The sequence below is a fragment of the Psammomys obesus genome, unplaced genomic scaffold, assembly GCF_907164565.1.
Source record: "Psammomys obesus unplaced genomic scaffold, mPsaObe1.curated_primary_1811, whole genome shotgun sequence".
Classification (NCBI taxonomy): domain Eukaryota; kingdom Metazoa; phylum Chordata; class Mammalia; order Rodentia; family Muridae; genus Psammomys; species Psammomys obesus.
Window position 1 is genome coordinate 2,363,670 of NW_026596069.1, and position 23,167 is coordinate 2,386,836.

General features: G+C 39.7%; 1 protein-coding gene across 5 annotated transcripts in view; it reads right to left on the reverse strand.

The window, feature by feature from the left end:
* Apc (APC regulator of WNT signaling pathway) overlaps nt 1–23,167 on the reverse strand; it is a 98,041-nt gene that overhangs the window by 54,469 nt on the left and 20,405 nt on the right. For all 5 annotated transcript variants that reach the window (XM_055625762.1, XM_055625760.1, XM_055625761.1 and 2 more), the window contains exon 2: nt 5,289–5,441. In XM_055625762.1, the coding sequence (XP_055481737.1) occupies nt 5,289–5,423 (135 nt within the window). In that variant the 5' untranslated portion in view covers nt 5,424–5,441. The remainder of the gene's footprint in view (nt 1–5,288; nt 5,442–23,167) is intronic.

Sequence of the window (23,167 nt, forward strand, 5' to 3'; positions counted from 1 at the left end):
ACAAACTGTCCTCTGGTTTCCACATGCGCAACATGCATGTGCACACAGGGATACACACATGGACACGCATACATGCATGCACACAGCAAGTAAATAGCTGTAGACAAGACAGTCTCTGTGATGGGTACAGCCCAGCAGTAGATGCTTTCTGTTGAGAATGTGTGTCACCTTAGGTTTACCTCTCATAGCTACAAAGCCTATGTACATGTTAGAAATCGGATAAAAGCAGCGGTGTAAACAAAACACGACATTTAAGGCTATACTTTTTAAGAACAGCAATTCCTAAAAGTATCAGCTTACTCCAATGTGTCTGTTATGTTATTTCTGTTACGTGCTTTTACTTATGAACTTCACTGAGCGAAGAAGTTGGACATGCAAACTCACTCACATCTAGTTACTCTGCCTCAAGATGACAACATCCACGATGTGCATTACTCATGGCCTGCAACAGTCTATGCCTGCTCTCTAACAAAAACAACTGCAATCGTGGTTCTGTGGCTCCATGAGGACATGTACAGATCTTCAGTCTTATCCTTTCCAGCTCTGGTCCCTCAAGTTCTTGCAAATGCATCTCCAGTTCCCAGAAGTAACTAGTGTGCTGAAGCAGACAGGATACAGTCCCTTGATTGAGTATGCTTCCCCTGTAACATAATCATCTGTAGGATGCTTCCACATTACTGCATGTGTCCATTCATTATTGTTCAGTGCAGTGCAGTGCAGTGTAGTAGTCTACCACGTGAACACACTGCAGGTTTATTCTTTCTTCTCCTCACGGGGCATTTGAATGGTACCAGTCTGCAGACTGCTATGACTAACATTCTGTGCAAAGTAGCTAGTGGGCATAAGCACTTATTTCTCCTGGGGTGATTTCTCAGTGTTCAAGTGCCAAATCACAAGTTTACCTGAAAAGAAACTGCTGTTGTGTATGTGTATGTGTATGTTTCAAATAGGCCCTCCAGCAGTGTAAGCATTTCAATATTCCAATCTGTGTGAATCTGTCTTTTAAATCTTAATCATTTGAGCAGGAGTAACATGATCTTTGTGCTTCCTGGTGATATCTTCCTTTTTAATTTCTGAGACCATGTTGAAAAAACTGGGTATTTAAACCTATCTGACTGTTTTCTCTCGTGTGTGTGTGTGTGTGGCACACTCAGGGACATACTTTTGGGGAGTCAGTTCTCTTCCATATCCTTGAGGCTGCTGCTGAGCTTGATGAGCTAGGCTATTGGGGCCTTGAGCTTCTGGGAAATGACTCTTCTGCCTCTGTCTCTCTTCTTGCCTTAGGAGTACTGGAACTACAGATGTCAGCAGCCCAGCATTTCCTTCTGGGCTCACCCTGCTTGTACCCACCAGTGCCTGTACCTTTACCTGATATCCAGCTCCCCAAATTCAATATCATTATTGCTTGTGATACAAGTTCTTTATACATTTTGAAATAAGTTCTTTTGTCAAATATATGTGTAGTGTGGTAAATGATTTTCCTTATTCAAGGATGGCCTGTTTTTCGTTTTCTTACTGAAGCCTTCTGGAAGATACATGTTTTTAATTTTGATGAAGCCTGTACTGGTTAATTTTATGTCAACTTGACACAATCTAGCGTTATCAGAGAGGAGGAAGAACTCAACTGAGAAAATGCCTCCACATGATTGCGATGTAGGCAAGCCTGCAGTGCATTTTCTTAATTAGTGACTGATGGAGGAGGGCCCAGTTCATTGTGGGTGGGGTATTCCCTGGGTTGGTGGTCCTGGGTTCTATAGGAAGCAGACTAAGCAAGCCATGAGAAGCAAGTCAGTAAGCAGCACCCCTCCATGGCCTCTGCATCAGCTGCTGCCACCAGGTCCCTCCCTGTCTGTGTCGTTGCTGCCCTGACTTCTTCTGTGATGTGGAAGTATAAGCCCAAGTTGCTTTGGTCATGGTGTTTCATCATAGCAATAGTAACCCTCACTCTGACAAGTTGGTACCCAGATAGTGGGGTATTGTAACAAATCTGACCACGTTTTGGGGAGGACTGTAGAAGGACTTTGGGCTGGAAAAGCTATTTAGTGTTCAAAGCTTGGTGAGCTGTTCTTTAGGAGCTTGGAAGATAAGAATGTTGAGGGCAGTGCAGAAGATGGAGGCCTGGCTTATTAAGTTTCAGGGGGTAATTTAAAAACTCTATTGGGATCATTTGTTATTTTGAATTAAGATTCTGTGGTTCTGGTTAGCTGGGATTGAAGCCTCAGCTGTAACAGGATACTAGAATTACTAAAGCGAAGCCTTTGCTCTGTGGGAATACTTGATGCTGGTTGGCTGGGGCTGAGAAATTAGCAATTACCAGCACCATTGAGGTGACATCAGATAGTGTTTCCTGAGAGTCAGACACCTGGTTTTTGTTATTGCAGACACAATTCCCTATCAAAAATTTATAGTATTTCTGGCACTTTATTAATTTTCCATTTTTTCAAGACATTGTTATATTTATGTAAAGAATCTTTAACTAACTCCAACATCTGTATTGGTTGTGAATTACTTATCTTTTGTTTTCCTGATTACTGCTTTCTTTCTGAAAACTTGTTATGCCAATGGTATGTTTATAAACAAGAAAGACTTAAGAGGAGTGCCTTCTTCTTCCAGCACTTCTTTCCACTCTTGGGGGTGCTCTCGTCCATCCTACTACAAACAGTGAATGGTTTGAACCTAATTTAGTTTTCAGGCAGTTTAGGTTTGATTTGGTTCCCCGTGTATGTCCTTTTAGACTTGGAGTATACCCTCAGATCTGACGTCTGTCGTAAGAGCCAGTGTGTTGGCCAGCACATGCATCGCCCCGGCATCTCACTGTGGTTCTCCACTAAGGCTTATTTTCTGGTGGTGCTTACCTTTTTAGCACTAAAAATCTGGCCCCTGGAGCTGAGGTTTTTAATCTGGTCCAAAAAGTTTAAAACCTGGCAAACACCTTGTGAAACTGAAGTTTCTCTCCCTGTAGCAAGTCCTAAAAGCTAGTATTATACCATTTCCCCTAACCTCCTCCTCCAAGACTCAATGTCCACAGCAAAGGCAGCCATGATCTGAAGCTCTTCTCTCCTAGCTTCAGGTATGTTCCCTCCCAGCAAAGCTGTCTGCTGGCGCCCAGGATAAAGCTTGGCTTGTACTTAGTCACTGTACCTGGAGAAAAAAAGCAGCAAAAATCTCAGCCTTGATTTGCTGCTCATGATGCTGGGAACTTGGTATGCCATTTCTTTTACAATATTTTAATATGTATATTTTTATAGCTATTTATATATATTTACATATATTTATGTATATATCTATATATTCTAAGCAGAGCCACAGTACCATACTTATAACTAAAAGTAAGTATTTCCTCAATACCCTCAATATGTGGTGCGCTCATATTTCCCTAACTCTTTATACATACATTTTCCTGGCTGTTACCCCATGGTACTTTTCTACTTTTATAGTGCTGTCATGTTAACCAACAGCAGGATGGTATCCTCTTTTGCCAGCAGGTGGTACTACTGCTTACATTTCAGACTTCCCTAGTTTAAACTGCAGATATGTCTTGCCTTGCTTTATGGGGCCTAGGTTAAAGGTCAGGAAACATGCTTTGACGAGATTATATGTGTCCCAAAATCTACTAAGTGTTTTTAGGGAGAAAAACTACTGTACGGCACAGACATGGAAAGCACCATGGGCTTCAAAGACATATTTTTACAAATGAGTATAAGACAGAAGAGGTTACGGTTCTGCTCTTTAAACAGCAGAGCCCGTTAAGGAAGCAATACAGGAATAACTTCACTGAAGGCTGTAATTGCTGATGTCATAAGCCCAGTCCTAATGAAACACATGAATGGACTGGCAAGGATGTGTGCAGAAACAGTCAAGAACTCACTGAATCCAGGCGCACCTTAAATTCTATGACTCCTGAAACAGACTGGGCCACGTTTAAACACACACGCAGCCTGATATCCCAGCATGGACATTTGTGTGACTTGTATGATCCTTCTCAAAGACATTCTACTTCAGCATAGAGATTAAAGTGCAAATTAAAATGTCTCCTCCAAAGCGGTTTTTAAAAACCGCTTTTGGATTTGCTTAAGCAGTTAAACAAAAACTTAAGCTAGATTTGAGTTCTTCTACAAATAAATTTTTTACTGTCTAAACAGGCCCTCCAGGACGAGGTCTGTAGAGTACATCAGACCAAATATATCTGTACTTTCATCCTTGAACTCTCACAAACACATGCCCTGTTCAGCAGTTTAAAGCACATTGTGCTGGAATGTGTCAAGATAACAAATGGCTTTTTTCTTTTTAAACCTTTAGGTAACTGACCCTATGTTCTAAGTCACTGATATTTAGCTAGTGGTAAGAAAAACCAAGTGTTTGTGTATAGTTTACCTATTTCCAGAAGGATATAAAGTGAATATTTTGGATATGTTATTGCCAGAGAGTTTCATTGCAATTAGAATGGAAAAAAGATCAATAGAAAAATAGCTAAGAAAGTATGAAAGGTCAAAAGTCTGAACTGTTAGAATGTTGGATCTAAAGGATAAAGTAGAGAAAAACAGTTTCTTCAGTGATATACAGCAGCTAGAAAAGAAAGGAGACTCTGAAGTGATAGAGAAACTAGACAGATTAGGAAATATGTAAAGATGAGGAAGTAGAGTGCTCAGAGGAAAGGCCATGAATTAAGATGTTAAAATAGCCAAGCAACAGAAACCACACAAACACTTCCTTTTAAGGGAAGGAAGTAAAACATTTCTATTGATTCTATTCAATTTCCAATTTTATGAAGTTATTAAGCCCAGTGGGAAGTTGCCTAACTGGAGATTAAAGTAACTGAAGTTTTAATCAATTTCCTTGAAGACAGAAGGTTTTCTTCTCTACATACTAAATAATCTGTAACCTTTCTTGCTCTGGCAAACCAACTTCAGGGCTTGGAAGTGCCATGGAAAACATCACCTAGGCTTGATGACTTGTACTTTCTAAATAAGACAATGTAATATTTGAGACACACTGCAAAATAACGCTAATTTCTATGAGCTATACAGAAAACCCTCCACTAAACTGAGTGTAATGATAAAATTGGGGTCTTATTTTTAAACTTAAAAACTAAGAATGAACTAGTAACCAAGGTTAATTTATTTTCTTACATGATTTGTGGTAGATTAATTTAGCACATTTACTAAGAATGTGAACTTTTTTAAGAGTTTATATGTAGCTTTGAGTAAGTAAAGTGTCTTAGCTATTCCAAGTCTATAAGAGGGAATACTGAAAGTGGAGGGAATACTTAAAAGTTGTGGTCTTGATACCTTCATATTGGATGCCTCAGTTTCCAGTTTTGTAAGATGATTGGAATTATCTTCTAGCTCTTGTCGAAGATTTGAGTTCTCCATCTTCAGTGCCTCAACTTGCTTTAACAACTGATCATATGCAGCTGCAGCCATCCTTGGCTACCCTTGGACCTACAAGGTTAAAAAGGATTTTGAAATTCACTACTACAAAGGGAGTTGCTGCTTGTTTTGTTTTGAAGAGAGAGACAAAGGAAGCCAAACTCTCCAGACAGGAGGGATGATGCTTTTGTGTGGATTTGGTCTCCAGACGACGTCTTCAAGTAGCAGTAGTTTCCTAAGAGGGCAGAACACGGGGGTCTAAGCTGAAGAGAAACAGGGTTAAAGCGAAGGCAGAGCCTCAGTCCTACTTGAGGATATTTGCATTTCCACAGGTAAGAGTTCTATCTGGGAAGACCTTTCAAGGTTAAAGCTGCTCTAACTAGTCCTGTCTGTCCAACTTACAGAACACAACCACGGATGAAGAATTTGTATAAGTAATGTACTTTAGTCTCTGATTTGAACACAGTTTATAGGGTTTCAGCACTAGAACAGGTTAATGGGACCAGAGTCACTAAACCACTTTTGTTTAGTGAAAGGCTTGTCTTAAAATGTCACCCATGCTTAAGTAGTTCCAGAGATTTGAGATGACACACAACTGCAGCCATTCTATGGCAAAAGTGGTCTGTGTTCAAACTGAGGCTAAAAGATACTTGAAAAAGGAAAGTAGATGACTTTAAAAGACGTCAAAGAAAGTAGAGAGGATAGAGGAGACAAGAAAGAGAACAGCTCAGTAATAAGAGGTCCCTGGCATGACCAGTATATAAATGTATGGCTTCTTTAATTTTCATAGAAGTAATCCCCTGGAAACATATAGATGGATGTTGTAAACTTTACAAGATCTTCAATAAATGGGAAGGCATGCCTGTGCATGAAGATTCAGCACCATAAACATGCTATTTCTACCGAAATTAACTTATAACTCATATAATTCCAATAAAAATTCAACATAAGGTTTACTTTGGGTTTTGCTTTCTATAGCTACACATTAAAAAAAAAATAACTAGCAAAAATATAAAATGACAGTGGAGTAGACCCAAGATGTATTTACACGGAAGCCCAAGCTGTCCTCATACTCACTACACATGCTGGGCTAGCCTCCAACTTGTAGCAATCCTTGTGCATGGCATCCCAGAGCTGAGACAACACCATACTGGCTTCCAGTGGTATAGTTCATTTTCTATTTTCTTAGTTTGAATAGTTAAAAACATGTAAAGGGAACCTGGAGAGAGCTGAGCAAAGTGTGTATGGGAACTAATTTTCTGTAGTTTCTAGTCTTCTTTAAGACTGAAGTTATTTGAATATGGGTTGTGTGTGTATGTGTGTATGTATGTAGGTACATGCGCACATGAACGTGCTGTTTTTGAGAAAGCGTCTCACCACATAAACCTGGTTGTCCTATAATTTTACAGTGATCCAACTGCCTCCACCTCCCCAGTGTTGGGATTAAACATATGTGCCTCCATGAACAGCCTGAATAAAGTTTTTAAGCTGTAATATTGACATAGAAATTAATCAATCAATCATTAAAATACAATTTTTAAAATATGAAAGTAAAAACACATAGAGTATAGGATAAAGGAAACATCTGAAATATTGCTCAGCAATTGCTGAACAAACACTTTTGCTCAGCTCTTTCCAGGTTCCCTTTACATGTAAAGCCAAACCAAAAGACAGCCACAAGGACTGCTCTGCTCCTCAAAGTGCAAACTAAGCAAAGCTGTACCAAGAACCGATAGGTTTTGTGCTAGGGACTGAACCCTGGGACTTGTGTGCTAAGGAACTAGACTCCCAGGACAGAGGCTGAAATGTCTGAAAGGCCCGCAGAAGGCCACCTAGAGTTCTCTAAAGAGGGTACTTGTTAACTAGAGATCAGAATAGATTCAGTTCTTAGTCTGCTTCAAATGGGAGAGTTTTCTTTTTTATACAGTAGCATTACCACACTGGCATTAAAAATGAGGCTGTGCTGGGTAGTGGTGGCACATACCTTTAATCTCAGCACTCAGGAGGCACTGGCAGGCAGATCTGAGTTTGAGGTCAGCCTGGTCTACAGAGCGAGTTCTAGGTCAGCTAGGGCTACAGAGAAACCTTGTTTTGTTTTTGTTTAAAAGAAAAGAAAAAAAAAAAAGACAAAAACTCAAAAATGAAGGCTGCCAGTCACTGAGGTCTTAAATGAAACAGTGGTTAAATATTTCCCTTATCCTTCCAGCATCTAACCAGAAGATCCAAACATATTAAGAGAGAGAGAGAAAAATCTCTCCAACCTTACACAAACCCTTTCAAGAACAGAGAAATACTCTTCCATATATCTACAGGAACAATGTGACAAACACGGTATGAAATTCAAAGACTATGTGAACAAAACAACATAGGCTTTTGCTATTCACAAATATTGATTCAAAAACCCTAAAGCAAGTATCAGAAAACAGAATGCACAGTAAAGAACCAAACTGAGCTTATTCTAGGAATGTAAATAGTTTATTAATATCACTTATTCCATTAAAATATTGACATTTTAGAAAGATGCGATTATTAACACAGGAAAAAAATTCTTGACAAATGTCAGTAGTATGTGGTAGCACATGCCTTTAATCCTAGCACTCGGTGAGGCAGAGTTCCAGCCTGGTCTACAAAGTAAGTCCAGGACAACCAAGGCTACACAGGGAAACCCTGTCTTGAAAAATCAAAAGTTCTTTATAAACTAGAAATAGGAGGGAAGCTGCTAAACTTTACAATAAACTTTTTGTTTTGTTTTTCAATGTTGGACATTGAACCCAGGGCCTCTGCATATTAGGCAAGAGATCTTATCACTGAGCCCTTTGTAATTTTGGCTGCTTTGTTTTTAGACTGGGTCTTGCTTTGTAAACCAGGCTGGCCTGGAGCACCCTTACAGGAATTACTGGTGCAAGCTACCATGCCTGGTCCCACATCATTAATATCAGGCTGGGGATGGCTCATTTGTTAAATGCTGCAGTGCCAACATGAGGGTCTGAGCTGATACCCAACAGGTAAGATTTTGTTTTGTTTTGTTTGAAGGGCAACTTCTGCCTGTAATCCCAGCATGGGGGAGGCAGAGACAGGAGGATCCCTAGGACTCACCAGGCCACCCAGCCTAACCTAATCAGGGCAGTGAGAGCCTGTCTCAAAAAATATTGTGGTTGGCCCTTGAGGAGTGACACCGGACTGGCCGCACCCCCATGACCCCAAGCACGCGCGCGCGCACACACACACACACACACACACACACACACACACACACACACACACACGCCTCACACAAAGTGGCACACCGCCTCTTTATAACAAAACAAAGCACAGGTGTCTGCACACTACTGCTACTTTTCACTACAGCCCAGAGGTAGAATAAAAGCAGGGAAAGAAACAAATCTTAAATTAAAAATGTAACAACATTGTCAGACTCAAAATTAATATGCTAATTTAACAAAGGATTCAATTTCTCCCTCACCTTAGCTTTCTCTAACAACCACTGCAGACCTTACCCACTGTCTTTCTGCTCTCTGCTTCACAGCCAGTGACATTTACTCTTGCCTTCTTTTCCTACCCCTCCTTTCTTACTTTCTGAAAATGGCCATGTATGTTGTCTGGACCTAATGTGGTACACTCTAAGGTGGCCATCACAGTTAAATTATGAAAAAGCAGAGGTGGCAAACCTTTTCTTTTTTGGGGATGGCAAGGTCTCACTACGTAGCCCTGGCTAGTTTAACCTCCCTATGTAGTCCAAACTAAGCTCACAATCACTGAGCTCCTTCTGCCTCTGCCTCCCACATGCTGGGCTTAAAGGCCTGTGCCACCACACCAAGCTACACATATTCTCTGTAAGGGAAAACAACCAATATTATAAGCGTTTGTAGGCCAACACGATTCCTGTCACACCTTCTGGTCTTCTGGTACAAAAGCATTCTCATAAACACAAAAATGGGAAGGCATGACTATCCTAGAAATAAAGCCAATTTATAAAAACTGGTAGCAGTTTGCAAAACCCTGGCATCTTTTCTGGCTTTCAAATACCCAAAGGTAGTCCACATAACTTCAAAGGCTAATGAAAAATTTCCAAGATTAATAATTACTTTTAAATAATAAGAGGTAACCTATTATATCAACCAGGCTTGTCTTGAACTCACAGCCATCTTCTTGACTCTGCTTTCTAACAGCTGGGCAGAAAGGCATGTGCCACCACACCTGGCAATTTTCACAGTGCTTCAAGATAAGATTTTGAATGAAGATTATGCTATCTCCATAAAAGGAAGTGGTGCGTGTCTCATGTTTTAATGTGATCTGGAATAGTTTGAATACTATCCTGTGAAAACCAGCTAGGATTCAAATTACAAAGTTCCCTCTGCAAAGGAAGAGCCTTCAAACTGCTTATAAATTTCTTCAGTTGCTAAGTTAATTTAATGTTAATTTTTACCAATGTGTTTCCTCTAGTTGGCTAAGTATATTGTCAGCATAGTATATATTCTATTATTTTTAAAATCTTGGTCCTTTTTTCTCACTCTTGTTTGTCTAGTCTTTTGTTCCTTTAAACTTTGTAGGGTTTTTTATCTTTCTCTAATCTTTACAATTGGTGTTAAATATCTTTTACTAATTATAGCCTTGTATTTTCTATTTTTTCTTCTTATAATTAAAATGAGCATTTACTTCCTTTTATTAACATGTTTCTATGTTGGTTTCCTTGACAATGTAACTGTTAAGGGCACCTGGTGTTTTTTTGTTTTTTTTGTTTTGTTTTGTTTTGGACTATACAGTCTTAAATCTAAGAGCCCTCCTTATTTCTAGAAAACTCACGATTTCCTTTTTTATCTAGGGCAGTGGTTCTGAACCTTCCTAATGCTGTGGCCCTTTAATGAGGTTCCTCAAGCTGTGGTGACCAACACCCATAAAGTTATTTTTGTTGCTACTTCATAACTAATTTTGCTACTGTTATGAACCGTAATGTAAATATCTGTTTTCTGATGGCTGTTAAATTATGAGAAAGCAGGATCATCTGACTCACAGGTTAAGAACTGCTGATCTAGATGACACTGCAAGGATTTTCTCATCTCTGAGGCGTGAATGGTTCCAATCTGTTATCATCTCTGACATATGCCTACGAGATTGGCTGGAGACTATGAAACTACTAGCATTAACTTTGTAAACGTTTGCTTACTCAGGAACATGACTAACTCTAATGATTTATCGACCTAAAAAAATTTTAAGAGTATATAAAATTCTGAAACTTCTATACCTTGTTTCCTAGCTATGGCATATTATTTAAATTCTCTATACATGCCCTTATGTGTCTGATATGTATGTGAAATCGAGAGTATATGCCATATTCTATGAATGTGTTGTGTTCAATCCATTACCCTTTGAGCCTTACAACTACCTTGAAGTAGGTATCACTCTTCTTTTTAGAATTAAGAAAAAAAGAGATGTCCAAATGGCAATTAACTCCCAAGAACTCAGACCAAAAGGCTAGGTCAGGGGTCAAATCCATACTAATGTCCAACGCTCACATTCCTAAAGAGCAAGCTTTAATTTCTGTCTCTTTCACCCGGTAACACCTTCCAGACTTATCTTCTACTAGTTTCCAAAATAACTCCCCACTCAGTCTCTCTTCAGTATTTTCTGCATATGGTTCTGTATCTCTGTAGTGTGTGCGCATGTGTGCATGTCTGTTAACTTTCTCTTGTTGAGTGCCATGCTGTTTTATCTTCTGCTTTGTTGTAACATATCTTATTCTTTTAAGCCTTCCTGACACCTCTAGTCAACAATGCGTATTCTTGCTGAATGAGCAGGAAGCATGACAAACTTCGGTCTAATAATGCTCTATTTTACTTTGACATGTTCTGTCTCTTCAACACACACACACACACCTTTAGGAGAGGTCTGCATGTGATATGTAGCTTCTGTAATTCCATAAAATGTTCCTAATGACAGTCACATAGAAGGTAAACGCATGAGAAAAAGAAGAGAAATTATCTACACTATCAGTTACAGAAGCAAACAGAAAAATAAGACAAACTGAGAAAAACAAAAGATAATCTTCCACTGAAGAATAAGATAATGGATTCCTCTCTGTGGCTACATCATGGAATCAACTAACATTTGATAAATTCTTACCCATACACTACCACTCCAACATTGTAAGCGGGGGTTAATGATGTAAGAAATTTTTTTTCCTATCAAAAGTAGTTAGCCCAGAAGCATCCTCCCTTCCACTTTGGGCCGATAGCGCCAATCATGCCAGAATGTTAGGTCAAGCTCCCATCACTGGGATTAGATGCAGTTTCCATCTAAGTCAGGGATAAGCCCAGGGCTGGTTTCTACTCTTAAACTATGCTGCCTAGCAGGGGTTTTGGTACTAGTACCTACCCTTGTTGCAAAAAAGAGAAATCATCTTGCAGAACTATGTTTGTGTGTTCTTTTGTATGTTTCTGACTTTTGTTTCCAACAGTGGGTTGGACTGTGTTTGAGTCACAGGAACCTATGAATATGAACCTTTTGCAGATAGGGTCTCTGCATTAGTAATAAAGCTAAGACACTGTATTAAAGCAGGACCTAAGTCAAAGATTGGTACAATTCAAGGCCATGTGAATAAACAAACACAAAGACACATAGTAGGAATATTACGTAACAATGAAAACAGACCCTTGGAGAGGTAGCTGCAAGCTAATGAATGCCAGCAAGCATCAAAAATTAAGAAAGAAAAAAGTCTTCCTTGGAGTATTCAATAAGACTTCACCTTGCCAATATACTGGTTCTGTATTTCTAGCCTCCAGAATACTAAAATCACAAATTTCTAAAGTTCTAAACCACCAGTTTGTGACACTTGTTACAACAGCTCTGGGAAAATAATATAAAAGCTAAGCTAATATATTCCCTGTTATGAAGTCACTTGGAACCTGGGGGCAGGAGGCTCATCCCGGAAAAGGGTAAACAAGATCACTACACAAACCTATCGGGCTTGTGTTTGCCACATGCTGGTCTCTTGGCTCACAGCCTCTGCACACCGCTTCATCCAACAGTGCACTGCAGACACCAACATAAACATGAGAGGATAGTATTCCAGGAAAGGAAGGCAACAGGCCTGGCAGAAATGAAGATATTCCAAAGGGATACCTGTGTCTTTGAATCTATCAAATGACTGAAATGGGACCCCTCAAAGAAATAAAAAAATTCCCAAGATTCTATGCTGGAAAAAGGAAAAGGCCTCAGCCAGAGGGGAACTTGCTTCCTGGCAAAAGATTTTCCAGTTGTAAAAACCTCTCAGATTACAAAATGAGACTGGAGACCAGACTAGGATGGGCCACCTTGATGGTGGTGGCCACATATCCTGACCAGAGCTGCTGAGACATACACACCATAGGTCCTCTATTTTAGCTGTAATCTTACTTCAGGACAGACAAGGTGAGATTGGCGGCTGGGGGTGGGGGGACGGACGGACTATGTATCTGTCTCTGTTCCCAATGTGGCCAGATTGAGTAAATCTGCTTCCCACTTTTAATTTGGCTTTCAATTGCTGAGGACGGATGACAAGAGCTGACTTGGGGTACAGACTGTGACCCCCAAGTTCAATAACAAGAATGCCATGATCAAAGTTCAGAAGTTGAAAAAAAAAAGATATATATACAGGAACACATGATTACTAAATTAGTCTGGGAGGCATCAAGAAAACAATGAAGACAGAGATGGAAACACCGCTGTGGCCTGACGGTTAGACAGTGTAAGGAGGCTGGGGTTTATTGGAGAGCCCATAAAAGGTGCTGCAACAAGTGTGAAGGCTAAAGAATGACTTCTTTTCTGTTCCTAGCACGGCTGAGACCTAAGTAACTAACACAGAGATAAACATTTAACTGATGAGAAAGCCAGTATTCTAACAATAAATGATAGAAAACCTATTTCAATGTTACAATTACACCTTAAATGAAAATTTGAATTTAATCTCACCTCAAATGTAATACTCATTCACAGAAGAATTATTTTCAAAATGCTTGAGGAAAGAAGCTGTGTCAAGACACGTGTGGTAAACAAAATGGTGACCCAAGAAGCTATCCATGCTGTGATCTCCCAAGCCCACGCATGCATGGCTTTCCTTGGCCACGGGGACTTTGCAGAGGTGATTGTAACTATGTAGTAAAACCAGTGTTACCATCTATGTTCTTAGAAAGGAAGACAAAAGGTCTGTCTGACAACAGAAGTGAAGGGTCAGACTCAGAGGGAAATGAACTATGCTGCCAATGGTGAAGAAAGGGAATGAAGGAGGCAGGGGGGTAGGGGGAGGCAAAGAAATGAATCTTCTCTGCAGCTTTTAAATGCAGAGTTTCTGAAGTGTTTCTTCACTCTGGTCCAATGAAAACTATGCCAACTTCTGACCTCCAAGAACAGGTAGTAGTATATATTTGTTTTAGACCATGAAGCTAAGCTTCATGTAGCTTAGCTGTAGAGGTATATGTGGCTCAGCTGGCACACACACAAAGCCCTGGGTTTGATCCCAGCACCACCTAAAACTGGGTACACACCTAATCCAGGAGAAGAGGCTGATGATTACTAACAACTCACAGCCATCCCCAGCTACATACAGAGTTCAAGGCTAACCCATGCTATTCAAGACCCTGTCTCAAAAACCAACCAATCCCACCCACCCAATTTGTGGTAATTTTTACAACAGTAACAGAAAGCAATGCCAATATGGTGACCGTTTTTCTTAGGGCTAAATTCCAGTGACATGGTCACCTCTGCAACGACCTTCAAATGTTTATACCAATTCTCTGACTCTACTCCTTTAAGAGGCCTAATTCACCTTTTTTGTAGGCTAGACTACATGGCTCTTAATAAAGGAAAGACAACAGAAATGACGGTGTACAGATTCGGAGACCAGGTCATGTTTCTTTTTTCCTCTTTTGTGCTGTGTTCATTGGGAGAAAGCCAGCTGCCATGTCAAGAAGACATTCAAGCATTCCCATGGAGATCTACAAACCAAGCAACTGAGACTGCTTGCCAATAGCCATCTGGGAGACAGGCTATGTGAGTGAGCCATCTTGGAATCAGCTTCAGTTCTAGTCAAGACCCGATGACTGCCAAGATGACCAAAATCTCGATTGTATCTTCCTGAGAAATTGGAGTTTTCTCACATAAACAAGATGTTCCTGAATTTCTGCTTCCTGCAAACAATAAATGCTTATAATCTAAGCCAGGATGTCATTTCCAGCCATTAAGTTTGATGTGATTTGTTACACAGTCGCACATAACCAAGACAACAAGTGGACAGGCATGAACAGGTGCGCACCACTGCAGTCTGTGTAAGAGGACTTTAGCAGCGAGCACCCTACAGCCTCCACTAGAGTGAAAATAAACATGGGATGCTAAACAACTGTGTTAGCACTACAAAATCAATGGACAGAAGATAAAGTGGATAGGTCTTAAAACAGCAGTGAGTCAAACATCCGGGTAACTGTATACAAAGAACCTGAAAGCAGAGACAACAGTTCTCAGTACACATGTGATCACAGTATTACTCATGACAAAATGGAGGTATTCTTTGAGAGGTGGATGAATAAACAAAATGTAGTATGCATTTAACAGAATATTATTTAGCCTTCAAAAGGAAAGAAACTGAAACAGAAGAAACTGAAATATGATTAAGCCGGGCACAAGAAGACAAATATAGGAGTCTTTTTTATATGAAGTTCCTACAACAGGCAAATTCACAGAGGTATAAAGTAGTATGCTGGTTGCTAGGTATCAAGGGACAAGAGAAATAGGGCTTTAATTTTCTCAAAGTTTCCACAAATTCTGGAGATGATGGTGGTTATAGATGCACAATGCATTCAACACCAGGGAACTGTACACTTCAAAATGCTCATGGCCCCATGGCAGAGGCTACTGTAGCACGAAGGCTGTGGGGTTTGATCTCCAGCACTGTAAAACCAAGACACACTTGAAAGGAAGAATTGAAGGAGAAGGTGAAAATAAAGAGAAAGTTCTCCTGATATAACACGTCACCTGTACCAAAACAACTGGGGCTCCCTGCATTATCCAAAACCAAACTGAATATGTAACTGTCTGCTAGGACTAAACGATCTAGAAACCATCCCACTCAACCTTCAAGATGTTCATAACCTAGCTGTGATTTCAGCAGATCTTACCAAAAAGCACAGAACCTCAAAGAACAATCCCCCCTTTTCCTGAAAATCAGAAAATATTTCACATTATATAAACCTTTAAAAAGGTGCCCAGGGCTAACCAAAGCATTCAGTGTTCAACGTGCATTCCAATTTCACACAGTTTATTCTTAGTCTCATGAAGGTTGGTTCCCAGGTTTTCTCTGGTTCTTCAGCACCTTTCTGAGGTTTGGCATGTGGCTGACATGCTAATAATATGTACCGAGCATATTTCTTCATAGTGTTGCTTGTCTCTCTAAATCAAGTCAAGTGCTATCACATTTCTGGTGCTTTGCAGATAGGTTTCACCTGGACTCATCCTTCCAAAGGGAAGTGGGATTAGAGTTGCAAAGCACTTAAACAGGTAAAACTGTAATATTAGTTACATGGTGTAAAATCACTGAAAGAGAAAAATAGCAAAACAAAAACCTACATTGTAATTCATGCAAACAAAATCATGAACCAAATCATGAACCATGATTTGGTTCATGAAACATACTTTTGCATATTTAACTTATAAATTTCTAAATAGGTCACGTAATTCTAGATATAGCAATTAACAATAAATACTTTTTTTTAAAGATTTATTTATTATTTAAACAACATTCTGCCTGCATACCAGATCTTACTATAGATGGTTATGAGCCACCATGTGGTTGCTGGGAATTAAACTCAGGACCTTAGGAAGAACAGTGAGTGTTCTTAACCTCTGAGCCATCTCTCCAGCCCCAATAAATACTTTTAAAGACCACAAAAGCTCAGTGAAATGTTGAATGTTACACTATAAACAGAGTGATCTTTTCTTAGTCTTCTATTTCTTACTTAACCTGAAAAACATTACAATCTAATATTGTAGAAATGTTTAAAGATTTATTTAAAATATATTATTTAAAATGTATTAATTAATGGGGCTGCCAAGATGGTTCAGGGGATAAAGGTACTTGCCATCAAGCCTGATAATCTGAGTTTAATCCCTGGAAACCACATGGCAGGAGGGGAGAACCTCGGCCAGTAAACTGTCATATCACACACACACACACACACACACACACACACACACACACACACTAAATAAATAAATAAATAAATAAATAAATAAATAAATAAATGTGATTTCAAGCTATCAAATCTTTTATAAATCACTTTTATAGTTAAAAATTCAGCACACAGTGGTGGTGCACACCTTTAATTCCAGTGCTTGGGAGGCAGAGGGAGGTGGATCTCAGTGAGTTCAAGGCCAGCCTGGTCTACAGAGTGAGTTCTAGGATAGCCAAGGTACACAGAGAAATCCTATCTTGAAAAACAAAACACTCAAAATCATGTACGCAGGGGTTCTTGCCCACTAGAATGACAATGCGTTTCAAATCACGTTATGCACTATTTCGTATGCTGTACACATTGACAGTAACTTTATAGAAGCAAAATGAAACAGACTTAAGCACTAATCATTACACCACAGATGACCTTGGATAATGTCACATACTGGGAAACAAGTAAAATGAAAACAATGCTACATCACTAGTTGATTAAATGAGAACAGTTCTGTAAACATGAGAATTCTATAAAGAAGAACTACACTGAGATTCAGGGGATTGGATAGTGATAGCTATTAAACTTCACTTGTCAGTTCAGTGTGACAGTCCTAGCTACGGTTTCTAGCAGATTTAAAAGCTATCCTAAGAACTTTTAATCCCGACATCCACAATCACATAACATTAAAACGTAAAAAACAAAACAAAAAACAAAAAAAAAAAAAAAAACCAAAAAACAGGAATAAAGTTAGGCCTGGCATACTGGCATAGTCTTATAATCCCAGCACTGGGAAGTCTGAAGCAGAAGGATCCTGAGTTTGAATCCACTCTGTGGAACACAGTCAGTTGGAAGCCAGCCTGGACTACACAATGAGACTGTCTAAAACAGCAACAAAGAGCAAAGCAAAAAAGAATTAAAATGTTTAATATGCCAATAAAAATTTTGTCATATTATTTACTCAAGTATAATTCTTTATTATTTTGAAAAATACTGAGACAAAATTGAAAATTCTCTTTAAGACAACGCAATAACAATATTTAAAAGGGACTGTCTTGGAAGGACACTTATCCTGGAGGACCCCACAGAGCCACTGCTAGTCTAGTTTAGGGAGCCAGGAGGCGTGAGAGGTTGCTACAGACATGCACAGAAAGAAGGCAAAGACTCAATTTGAAGATGGACACTTTTAGACATCTAAGTCAAGGTACAAGTAAATATCATTTAAATGTTTTAGACTGAGTATATCTTACAGATATTCACGAAATAGAGGTATATCTAAAATATTGATCTGTAGATTTTATTAAATTTCATTTAAAATGACAAAAAAGAAATAGAAATTTACTTAATAAATATAGGTCTTAAGTATCAGGCCTATAAAAAATTTCATTGTCCACAATTTTCACAAAGTAATTTACATTCTAAAGTGATTTGCTCTTGAGTGATCTAATTAATGGCATAAAAGCTAGACTAACAAAGGGAAAGATCCAGTTCCATACATAATGCATTAAGATTTCCTACAGGATTTATGTTAAATCAAAGCATCTGGCAGTCCTCATGATATTAAAAAAAAAAATCAAAGTGTTTGATACATTCCACTCACAAAACATTTATAATCTGATATAGCTCCTACTTTAAAAAGCAAAACATGCGTCTTCTCCTATCTGGGCTGTAGTTATGAGCTGTCATCTTGTAAATGGACTGCTCAGGGCGCTTACTCCTCTGCAGCTGTCTACAGCAAAGCCCTGCTGCAGTCACCACAGAAAGCCACTAGCACTGCACTCTGTAGCTAACAAAGACACTGCTATCTCTTTGCCACCCTATTCTCAGCGAGTTCTCTCACATGCTGTACAAAAGCAGGCACATTACTACTGAATAATATTTCGCCAGTAAACCAAAAGATCACTTGGGCTCAGCAGTACATGTCTTTTCTTCCTCCCATCCTTGGTAGCCCTTTCCGCTAGAGTCCACATCAGCCATCAGCTGCAGCTTTCTAAGCCCACTCTTGGCTACCACTGCCTGTGTCCTTGTGGCCAAGGAGGAAAAGCAGCCTTTCAAAGGGCTAGGGCTTTTCGCTCCTCGCCATGAATATGCTCCATTCTTTGTTGTCCTCTCCTCGTTTCCTTAGATACTGTTATTCCACTCCACTGTCAACAGGCATTATAAAAACAAAACGGGCTTTCTCCCCAGCCTCCCCTCACCACTTCTATCCCTCCCCCTTTCTTCCTCTTCTGTCAAAATCCCAGGATCAGAAGCACAGGAAATCCATCTCCGGTGCTGCAGTGGGGGTGGGGGAAGAGCGGGACGACGCCCCTGCCTCCTAGGCTTGGCATGTGGCAGCAGACCCTGTGCCAAGGAAAGGTCACCGGTTGAAGGCAGTCCACGGGAAAACCACCTCCTCCCTCTCCTCTGCAGCAAGCCTGGCCATCCCAGCCCAACACCTACCCCATTTTCGAGCCCGGCAGCACCTCCATTCTGTCTCCAGTGACACCCCAGCAGGCTGCGCCAATACAGCCACATGTCGGTCACGTGTGCCTGCGCTCAGCCAATCCGCAGGCTCCTGACTGGACTGGGGAGCGCCCTGGTCAGCATCCAGGGGATTACACAGCTGCTTCACGCCTCTGACCGCGCTTCACAGCAGGGTAGAGACCCACCCCACCGCACCGCACCGCACACTAAGCCTCCGGGGCGTCCTCACACCCCTACCAGGGAGCCTGATGCCAGCTGACACTCAACCAGAAGATGCACAAGGATGAAAACCCGAACGGGATGCGGGATACTGACGGTGGGAGGGGCAGTAATTAGATTCACTATCATAATTCACAAGCAGCAGAGAGACAATTCTAGTCCGTGAATTACAACGAACAACTTGACATCATTAACTTACTCGGTAAACGAACTCTAACTAACTCTAACGACTGTATTTAGGACAGTTACTAGAAAAGACATGATGACTGAACACAGTGACTTGTGTCTGACCTCAGAGTTCCAGCCTGGACTAAATGTTTTTGCTCCTCCCACCCTCTAACTAGCCACTAGACCTCTCAGCAATTAAATTTCTTCTTTTATAAAACGAGAGCAAGCATAAAGTAGGAGTAAATGCAGAGCATATTTAAAGCACTCCCAAGCAGAGCAGCTGCTCTTAATTACTACTGATCATACCGCATACTCGATATTTCATTTACTGATTCGTGAGCTAGAAGGACAAGATTCACATTAAGTTCTAGTTTAATCGTTTGATTTAAGCTCTGATTTAAAAGAGGAAACTTTCAAAAAAAAAAAAAACCGTATTTCTGAGACAGGGTCTCGCGCTGGCCTCACACTTAAGAGAGCCAAGGATGACCTTGGACTTCTGCCTCCGGGAGTGCTGGGATTAAAGGTATATGCCCCCACCCATGGTCTATAAGGAGCGAGGCAATGAACTCAGGCCTTCTTACATGCTAGGCAAGCACTCTACTGACCAGGCTACAGCCCTTCCCTAGCCCCTATCTACTTACCACGTTTTAAAAATAAACTCAACTTTAGAGTTCTGAAGTTCACTTATTATATTTGTATATTTTCAAATAGTGTGACAAGAAGCTGCTAGTAGCATTTCTGAGGCAAATTCACTTTATAAAACAGTATACACAGTAGTAAAAACTAGGGGCTGGAGAGACAGTGTGGCGGTAAAGAACCACCCTGCTCTTGCCTGCCGTCTGCCTGCAGTCTGTAACTCCAGCTCCAGAGAACTCCCTCTTCTGGCCTCAACTACCAATGCACTCAGGTGCACAGAACCATACACAAATACACAAATAAAATTAAATCTTAAAAATAAAACACAACAAAATAGGGGGTTTTTTTGAAGGCAAAAATATGGGGGATTTCTGTTTTTCTCTTGTGCATTGGGTCTTTCTGCTCTGTAAGTCTTTATATATGCCAACTGTGCTGGACATATTTGTTGCATGAAAGTCAGGACTTCCATATTGAGCACATTATAACTGTAATTGGAACTTTATACTAAAATCTTAACATACTTAGAAAAAGAAGTCATACTGAACAAAGGAAACATGTGAATCAACTTGACTCGATCCTAAATGTCTTCCATGAAGTGGCTTGGTTTTACAAAGACTTTTAAGATCTTATTACGGGAAGTGCACCACTCAGTCTGTAGGACTCATTATACAGTCATCATCTATGACAAATTCAGAATTTCTCACACAGGAGTGACCTTTGAAAGAAAAATTATCTTGCAAAATCAAAAATGTATTTTAAAAAGCTCCTCAAAATAATTTCCCAATAGTCTGTGAAACAATTAAGCCTGACACTCTTGACTCAGGCTATGAGTTACCAGTAACTTAAGCTATTACTTTAAGGAATCAGTTGGTAGTCATAGCTTGTCTAATTTTTATTACTTATACTAGTACTGGTCAGTGATTCAGTGACCAAGGGTGCTGGAGAATGAACCCCAGGCCTCCTTATACATGGCCCATCAAATGACCACGTTTCAAAGAAGCTACAATATTATATGCTCATGAACCACTATGGTTCAAGTATAAAACACCCAAAGACTTGGATTATTCAGTAAAACTCAATTATACAATAAAAGCCCTTTTAAGTCAGCTTACTCAAGACTGAATTTTATCTTAAAAAATTACTATTTTAAAAACTCTAATTAAAAACTTGAAGGTGATAATACATTTTGCTAAGTTTGACCACAATGCAAATCACTGAAATGAATTAGAACCAGGTTGCAAGCTGCGTGGTCTGTCAGCTACATTCTATGTTATGACTTGCATTACAGATACATGAATTAAAGACAGTATTGGGGAAAAAGAGATGGCTCAGCAGTTAAGAGCACTTGATGCTCTACCATGAGGGCTGGAGTCCAGCACTCTTGCTGAGTAGCTCCCAATCACTTGCAACTCCAATGTCAAGAAACTGGATACCTTCTTCTGGGCCCCACAAGCATCCCACATATGCATACACTCTCACACAAACGCATGGAGAAACAAAAATTAATAGATACTTTTACTCAGAATAACACTGAAATCAGTTCTGTATTAAGACTTTTAAGAATTTTTTCAGGAGTACGTCTAACTTTAAATAGCTGTTCATTTTTACCTGTTTGATTTTAGTAAATGGCTTCATTTGTGTTATTTATTTAGAAATGCAAATTTTATCTTTGAAAAATTTGAACCTTAAAAATAAAATACTATGACTATGCTGGACGCTGGTGGCAGACACCTTTAATTTCAGCACTCTGGAGGCAGAGGCAGGTAAATCTTTGAATTAGAGGCCAGTCTGGTCTACAGAGTGAGTTCCAAGACAGCCAGGGCTATACAAAGAAACCCTCAAAAACAAAAACAAAACAAACAAAAACCCCAATATATATATACACATATATTTACATATATATTAAAAAAACACATACACGCACGTGCACATGTGCGTTGCAGCCAAGTAAGATTAATAGGATTCTTAGTCTCCAGCTGTATGTTCTATATTTTATATATTCAACAAGCCTAATTTACAGTTTCATGGCTTAATGGCTAAAGAATGCTTTTCCAGAGGACCTACATTCAGTTCCCATATAAGGAGGCCCACACTGTCCCTAACTCCATCTCCATGCCCTCTTCTGGCCTCAAAGGGCACCCATTCATACATGGGGCATACACAGACACACTCGCATGCGTGTGTGCATACACGCACAAATAAAAATACATCTGTAAAAACTGATAGTTTTAAAAAACTGACAATTCTCTACGGTGAGTTAAAATTAGTACTTCTTTTGATTAGCCTTAGTTGACTCTTGCTTTTGATAAACTCAACTGTCTCTTTACCAGAGAATTCAAACAGAACAGATTTCTGCCTACAAAGAGATGCAATTCCAGAGTATATGATGCCTTTTCCTGGCCTCTGGCAGGCACCAAGCATGTCCATGATACAGAAACACCTGTAGGTAGAATACCCATGCACATAAAAAAAATTTTTTTTAAAACAAGAGGGAGGGATATAGTTCACTAAGAGTGTTTATGACTGGGTTCAATTCTAGTACCACCAAAATCAAAATGAGACAAAAAATAAAGAAAAATATTTATACTGCAAAAAAACTCAACATTATATATATTACTAAAATGTTAAAAACCTCATGATTGCTAACAATAGGTTAGGTAACTGTACCTTTGATACATTTCCAAAATAATTAAAATATTGTAGGAAATAACATAATTACATAATTCATGTGATATAAGAAAAGAACATTGTGCACTTTGTATACAACATTAACTAAGTTTGGGGGTCGGGCTGGGAAGAGCCAAAGCCCTGCACATGCATGTAGTGTATCACTGAGCTGCAACCCAGGCTCTGCATTTTCATTTTAAAGAACAATTTTATTTTTAATGATGTGTATGTGTGTAAGTCTGTCTAGATATGTATACGTGCATACAAAAAGGGCTGGATATACAGTCCAGTGGAAGAGTGCTTGCTTATCACTAACAAGACCCCCAGTAATCAAGCACACAGCTCTGCTCCCAAAATCTTAATGACTGTTCCTTCACACCCTCCATATTTAAAGACACCCTCCATGATAACCTTGTCACCACCATTCTGCTCCTCGTTCTATCAGACACCATG